Source organism: Sander lucioperca, chromosome 23 (assembly GCF_008315115.2).
Source record: "Sander lucioperca isolate FBNREF2018 chromosome 23, SLUC_FBN_1.2, whole genome shotgun sequence".
Taxonomy (NCBI): domain Eukaryota; kingdom Metazoa; phylum Chordata; class Actinopteri; order Perciformes; family Percidae; genus Sander; species Sander lucioperca.
This window is the reverse complement of record NC_050195.1, coordinates 11,010,875-11,018,713: the sequence shown is the minus strand read 5'-3', so window position 1 is coordinate 11,018,713 and position 7,839 is coordinate 11,010,875. Positions and strand designations below refer to the sequence as shown.

General features: G+C 39.2%; 1 protein-coding gene across 1 annotated transcript; it reads right to left on the bottom strand.

Annotated features, from left to right (window-relative positions):
- Positions 1-5,062: 5,062 nt before the first annotated feature.
- ccl34b.4 (chemokine (C-C motif) ligand 34b, duplicate 4) lies at positions 5,063-7,408 on the bottom strand. The gene is made up of 4 exons (XM_035998073.1): positions 7,174-7,408; positions 5,393-5,516; positions 5,237-5,295; positions 5,063-5,154 (listed from the first exon to the last, which is right to left on the bottom strand). The coding sequence occupies exons 1-4, from the start codon at positions 7,241-7,243 to the stop codon at positions 5,129-5,131; spliced, it is 279 nt and encodes a 92-aa protein (XP_035853966.1). The 5' UTR covers positions 7,244-7,408; the 3' UTR covers positions 5,063-5,128.
- Positions 7,409-7,839: the final 431 nt, after the last annotated feature.

Below are 7,839 nucleotides of genomic sequence, written 5' to 3'. Positions count from 1 at the left end.
AAATAATCATAAAGTTGAATCAACACTTCTAACAACTCTAAAACAGTTTAGACAAAAACTGAACATTATAACCTTCATAAGCCTTCAGTTGTATTAAACTGTGAACACACCGCCCGCGTAAGTGTCGCATAGCGTACATAAGTGCCTGATCCTGTGCCTGGCCTTTTTACACTGGACACGTATTTCTGGTGGCTTGTAATAATTAAGGCTATGAATGTGATGTTTCTCATGTTGTAATATGCTGGTGTTTTATTTTGTCCACAAGGGGCGCACTTGGTTAAACCCAGAGAGAAACTCATATCACTAAAGATGAATAAGCTCATTAAAAAATATCAATAGCTACTTTGCTGTGTCGGAGTTAGAGTTCAGAACAACTTTACATCAGTTTGGATGGAACGATTCGATTAGAGACACATTACAATGCTTGTTTAATTCGCAGCCAAACTCAAGTAGGTTAACACTGTATTACAAGCTGTTGTTTTGCAAATTCTGAGGTATATATTACTATATCCCATAACATATAGGTTACACAAAAGGAGAGACAATGACTGTAAATCATGAAGACTATGCATTCAAACTGAGTCGTGTATTACCACTTTTCTGTGACTCGGTGGTAACACTTATATCTATACGTCTGTATCGACAATATTACACCACTAGTTATCGTTACTGTTAAAAAATATGTATCAGTCACAATGTGTAGCTTAGTAGGTGGCTGTGATGAAGTAGTAGTAGTCCATATGGCCGTAGATGCGAGGAAAGAAACGTGAAAACTATCATCGGGTATTTCCTCAACTAAGCCCAGGTAACCAGTTGTTTTAGATCAGCTCAAAACAAATTGTTACCTGGTTGCTGACATAGTTGATAAATATGTAACTGGAAGTGGTTTCATATAGAGCTTCGATAGCTCACTGAATAGAGCTGCGGACTTGGGTGTTAACTATTATATTCATGCCACAAGATTGAAACCAGCTCACCCGAACTTGAATGATTATGTTGGTTTTTTTTTGTAGGTGGCTATGATGTGGTGATTACTTAGACAAACATTTTCGCCACAGTAGACCTGGGAAACGATTTGAAAATCGGCAGTAATATGTTTGTGATTGTGTGACGAATCTGGTGACAAAGGCGGACCACATCGGCAGCTGTTAGGTAAACACAACATACGGAAACCAGTTAGTGTGGAAACCAGTAGGGCTATAACACCGGTCACAAAGTGATCCTTCTCTCTCTCTCTCTCTCTCTCTCTCTCTCTCTCTCTCTCTCTCTCTCCCCCCCCCCCCAATAGAAAGAGACAGGATGAGTGGGGGGAAAAGTGTGTGTGTGTGTGTGACTCTGTCCGTCACTCTGTCCATTGGTCTCTCTCTCCGTGTGCCTGATCGTATGTCTCGTTGTGAGAAGTCAAGACAGCCCAAATCACCGTAAACCTGGCTCTTTTATTTTGAAATGTGTTTATTTTGGTAAAACATCCGGCCGCACTGTGGTCTTCCTGTATGTGATTACCTGCCTGGCTTGACACATCCGCTTGGTATCGCGTAAAAATAGAGGAGATGCCGAAACTATCGCCGCAGCGCACGGCGTGGCCGGACAGATTGGATAACATGGGCGGCGAAATAAAAATAGCTGCACTACACTGATATACGCGACGCTTCAACTGCGTTGTGTTCCCGGTGTTAGACTGCATTAGTTTTTGCTAGGTTTAGCTAATAAACTGGCAACTAAGTGAATAAGCAGTGGGAACATTCCAGTTTTGTTTTTCACAGTTGGTTTACACCTGGACGTGCCACTAGATGGCACTGCAGTCCAGCTGAAAGCTCCAGTTTTATCATATCACCTGTGCCAGTGCTTTACAATTTCCCAATTTATCTGGCAGACCAAATTTTTTTTTTAAAGATTATTTTTTGGGGCTTTTCCCTTTATTCAACAGTGACAGTGGATAGACAGGAAAGGGGGAGAGAAAGAGAGGGGATGACACACAGCAAAGGGCTGCAGGTCGGATTCGAACCCGGGCCGCTGCAAAAGACTCAGCCGACATGGGGCGCACGCTCTTACTGGGTGAGCTAGAGGCCGCCCCTATCTGGCAGACCAAATTTAATAGCACAAAAATATTATTTAAGTTCAATTGCAGTTCAACAGTCAAAGTGTATGTTATATACAAGGTTTCCCTAAACTTAATTTGTTCTCAGCCCAATAAAATTCAATAACTCATAACATTTGTTTGATGGTTTTTGTGCAACTGTGGTGCTGTTGTCAAGCAACTTTTGCAGAAGCTTTGAGAACTTTTAACAGCTTGATTTCTATCTCTTGCTTTATGCACACAGTCATCAAAGGATAAAGATAGTTTAATGAATCGAAGTTCCAAACTAAAATGAGGGCAGTCCGGACAGGCAAACACAATTAAAACGGTGAGGCAGCGATTAAAGAGCAGAGAGCAGTCGAGGACAGGCCCGATTAGACGTTTTGTTGATTTAGATTCACTCACATGATTACCACAATACTGAGCCAACGTTTTAATCTCTTATTTCAGATGTTAAAATGTATATTTTTAACCACTATAACTGGTATTCCCCAGCATCAGCTCCTACTACACCCATCTGTTAGTGGTGGGTCTTCCAGTTTTCTTATGTTTGACCATTTAAGGAGAGGTTTTTCTTTCAGCTAATGCTATAATAAGATGAGATATACTTTATTAATCACCCACTAGGGAAATTACCTTGTTACAGCAGCTCAAAAGAAAAATTCCTACACATCAGAATAAGACAAATAGACATTAAATAGACATAGGAAAAATAAACAAAAAGTGTTATAAGAAATAGAAAAAATAGAATAAGAGTTATAATAATAATAGTGATATGTACACTATAAGCACCCTTATTATAAACAGATACAAATATTATATATATATATATATATATATATATATATATATATATATATATATATATATACACATAGATGAGTAAGGTGCAGATGAATAGAAATGGCATATTTCACAGTAGGAGGTGATACAGAGTAATAAATAAATATGCATTATGCAGAATATTGTCTAGTGATGGATCATGTTGCAAATGATCGTCTTCCTGCTATATTTTGCATGGCGACTATAAATCAAGTCTGTCTTTCATCTCAATCTTGTTTTAATGTCGCCCTACTTGGGCTCTGCGTGTGACATGTTTAGTAGAGCTTAGATCGGGCCCAAAAAATCAAGCCCGACCCTACCTGAGCCCGTGCACGTTGCGTCCGAGCCTGGCCCGGCCCGGCCCGGCCCGGCCCGGCCCGGCCCGGCCCAGCACATTAACTGTAATTATGAGCCTGAGCCCGATTTAAACCCGATAATTTTTTAATACGTGGGTCGTTATAACTGACGTTCTCAACTACAATTCTGAGTTGTTTGAACTACAGAAATCTGTTTAGAATTATCTTAATGAATACCGGTAATGCAACATGGACGAAGCATGTGAACTACGCTGTTTGTTTATTCAGAATGGAACAGATCGCAAATGGATCCGAATGAAGAAACGTAAAAAAAAAAACCTTGACCCTAGCTGCTCCCTCAGCTGAATAGTGAGGGTAACAGATCAAGGCAGCAACATAATCAAAGCCCTGGAACCATACAGGAGACTTTCTTGTCTCGATCACCTAACTGACCGACAACAGTGCTGCAGAGGGGGGAGACGTGATGTATCCCAGTTTACCTCACACTCAAGTCAGTGCAGGACATCCACCCAGAGCTACAGGAGAAGCTGGAGAGGCAGAGCTTGCTCCCCACCGAATAAGGCTAATAAAGTAATGATTAAAAAAACACAAATGCTTGTTTAAGGGCCCGGCCCGATCATAGCGGCGTAAAATGTTGGCCCAGCCCGAAGGTCGGGTCGGGCCCGGGCTCGGGCAGAGAATAACTATAGAATAGAATAACTAAACTCTAATGTTTAGTAAGTAACATTAGTGTAAGTTTTATTAATACTTAAACTATTCAAGCAAAGATGAAATTACTAGAAGAAATATTAAATTGCTAGAAGAAAGATTAAATATTTTTGTAAAAAAAACAAAACCAACTGTGTGTTAGTTCATCTCTAAATACTTTCTGACAGCCCTATCTGTTGCTCTCAGCCCCAGGCCCATTAGTTCATACTGACATTTTAAGATAAGGTAAGATAAAATCAGTTAGCTTAACCTGCTCCTCTCTGTTGCTCGTGCAGGTTTCTGAAGACAGTCAGCGTAGTTGCAGATATCATGGCTTATTTTTCTCCCTCGAATTAACTTATTAAAATGTATCACAGTAAGCATAAAGTTTCTGTTTTTTACTAATTTCATTGAGTCTCCTTTGAGCTTTATGATACTGTAGTTTCTGTTGACTGATACACCTCCAAAATCATCCAAACTCACAAACTTCACATCCATATCATCACACGTCGTATACATCTCTTCCTTTTTTATTTGTAGTGTCTTTCTCAGTCAAGATAGCAGTTGATTTCAAGGGGTCAGGTTTGATATAAGGAATCAAGCAACGTGACATGACCTTTAAGAAGACCGTAATCAGCAAAATATCTTGTAATGAATGAAACATTAATACAAGCAGAAATGTTTTGGGATAGAACGTTTATTTATTGCTCATATTACACTTTTTTGCAGATATAGTATATGTTTGAGCTTAGTTACAAGCATGGAGATGTGTTAATTCAGAGAGATTATTACAGACTCTAAGTGTCTACAGTGTTGCTAGAGGAGCTAGAGTTACAGAGGAGAAAAAAGTAAGTAGTGGAACGAGCTCCCCATCGATATCAGGATGGCCGAAAGCCTACACACCTTCCGCCGAAGACTAAAAACGCATCTCTTCCGACTACACCTCGGATAAAATCTTGAACTTGCACTTTCGAACCTGCACTTTCATATGTCTCTTTGTAGCTTTGCCTATTTAAAGCTACTGTATTTGCACTTACTACTTGTTGTCTGGAGTTTGAACCTTCACATTTGAAAGCACTTAATTGTAAGTCGCTTTGGATAAAAGCGTCAGCTAAATGACATGTAATGTAATGTAATGTAATTGATGAGATGATGTGAAGGCACAGTGTGTGGGCTTTTTCAAATATCAGCAGGAAAATGTTTAGCTCAGACAGGCGACGATGCTTCACAGCTTTGTCATTTTGGCAGTGACTAGAAGGCAGAGAGAGACAAAAAAGAGCATCAGTGTTTCTGTGCATATACTGTTGTGTGTTTGTGTGTTGGTACAACTTACGTTTCTTGACCCATTCAGCTTTGGGATCAACACAGACTGTTCCGCTAGGTGTGGCGAAACTGAGGGGGAAAGAAGAAAATGATGGAGATTCTATGTATGTTTGTGCCCACCAGATGATGATGTATGTTTGTGTATCGGAAACATGTATAAACTTACATTATAGCCTCCACACATTGATTTTTGGAATGTTGTTGTTCATATTTGTTCCCAGTCACCTCACTGCTGATATCCTTGCTGTAGGTCACCATGCAGCATGGCAACTTTTTGCCAGGATGGCGACCTGAGAAGGGCAGTGAAAGATTGACAAAGCATACAGTGTGTATTTGACCTAAGCAAATTCCCTCAAAGTACATATCAGCAGCACTGTACCATTAAAAGGAAAAAAAACAAATAATTAGATTTTTGAACTAGAAGCTTGTTTGACTGTATCCATATATCTTCTGTTAAAATCTCTGAGATGGCTCTTAACTCAGTGACCAAAGTCAGCCTGTGAAATGTCCTGATATAGTGAAAGGAGGTTGAGGCTGGGAGAGAACATTTTTAAAGATCTGTGTACATTAGAATATAGTGAATTTAAAGAAATCTATTAGGCAAGATAAGATAATCCGTTATTGATCCCCAGAGGGGAAATCAATATGTTGCAGCATTACAGCGTCAGAAGAAAATAGGCTACAAATACAAGAGAAAGTGGAAAAATAATTACAATTGCATTACATAGAAACTACACAAGAATGAATAAACTCAAAGTACACACGTAGTTCCCATGACCAGTGTTGTATGATGGAAATGCATCAACTGACAACTGTACAACTTTCTGAGATGTTGATTCGTTTACTTTAACATTATTTAGGATATTGTTATTTTATGGCATTTAAAAGCATGTCGAATTGAGCTGAAATTAATTAGCTGGAAGACAAAGAGAGCAAGAATAAACATAAACAGAACTGTACACTTGACATGTTGCTTGTTCAAATCTCATTTGGGGATATGTGAGCAGCAAGTATCACGATGAAACTACTACATTATTTATTTTAGATAATTTTTTGGCATGCTCTGCTTTATTTGATGGTGAGATGCGTCTGCTGCCGTAAGGACTCATTAAGGTCTTAATGGTAGCGCTCTATTTGGTGTTACCAGGGCGAACGGTTGAGTTAATTGTATTTTCTTTTCCTCTTCTAGTAATTTCATCTTTGTTTGAAGAGTTTAAGTATTAAAACGTAGACTAATGTTACTTACAAAACATGTCACACGCAGAGCCCAAGCAGGGCGACATTAAAACAAGATTGAGATGAAAGACAGACTTGATTTATAGTCGCCATGCAAAATATAGCAGGAAGACGATCATTTGCAACATGATCCATCACTAGACAATATTCTTCACTATGCATATTTATTTATTTATTACTCTGTGTCATCTCCTACTGTGCAATATGCCATTTCTATTCATCGGCACCTTACTCATCTGTATACATATTTTTTATCTGTTTATAATAAGGGTGCTTATAGTGTACATATCACTATTATTATTATTATTATTATTATTATCATTATTATAACTCTTATTCTATTCTTTCTATTTCTTATAACACGTTTTGTTTATTTTTCTGTAATGTCTGTTTAATGTCTATTTGTCTTATTCTGATGTGTGGGAATTTTTCTTTTGAGCTGCTGTAACAAGGGGATTTCCCTAGTGGGTGATTAATAAAGTATATCTCATCTTATATTATAGCATTCGCTGAAAGAAAAACCTCTCCTTAAATGGTCAAACATGAGAAAACTGGAAGACCCACCACTAACAGATGGGTGTAGTAGGAGCTGATGATGGGGAATACCAGTTATAGTGGTTAAAAATATACATTTTAACATCTGTTTGACTGAAATACGAAATTAAAATGTTGGCTCAGTATAAAGTGTTGTGGTAATCATTTGGTACTTACGGTTTTGTGCAGAGTCCTGGAAGCACAGACAGAGCAGGAGGAGAGTGAAGGACAGGACCTTGGTGGACATTTTGAAGGAAGGACAGGCTGGTGGACAGGTTATCTGATCAGGCTGCAACTGCACAAGCTGATGGACCGTTTGGAGTATTTATTGGTATGAAGAAAAGGAAAATCATGTTGGGGTGGGCTTGGTTGAGGGCAGTGCTGATGACGTGCTTCCGTATGTATTTGTGTACGTGTATATGCTGTTGGTGTGTGTTTGTGTGGTCGTGGGACTTAACACCTCCTCAGAGATCATCTTTTTAGCCCTCTGTGCAACTTTAAACCACCAACATCTCGGTAACATCTTTCTGAGAAACAACCTGACACATTTACACACGCACGCACGCACGAACCCACGCACGAACCCACGCACACACACACACACACAAAGTGCGCACACGCACAAAGTACACAGGCACACGCACACACACAAAGTACACAGGCACACACACACTCACAAAGTACACAGGCAAACAAAGTGTAAAACCGATGCACAGCGTGGTGGTTGATGTCTAGTTTTGTCGTGACATATTTACACAGTAGATGATTTTTGCTTTCCATTTTCTGACTGATTTTCTTCTTTCACAACAGAAACCACACAAAGCCTTCAATTACTCACTACTT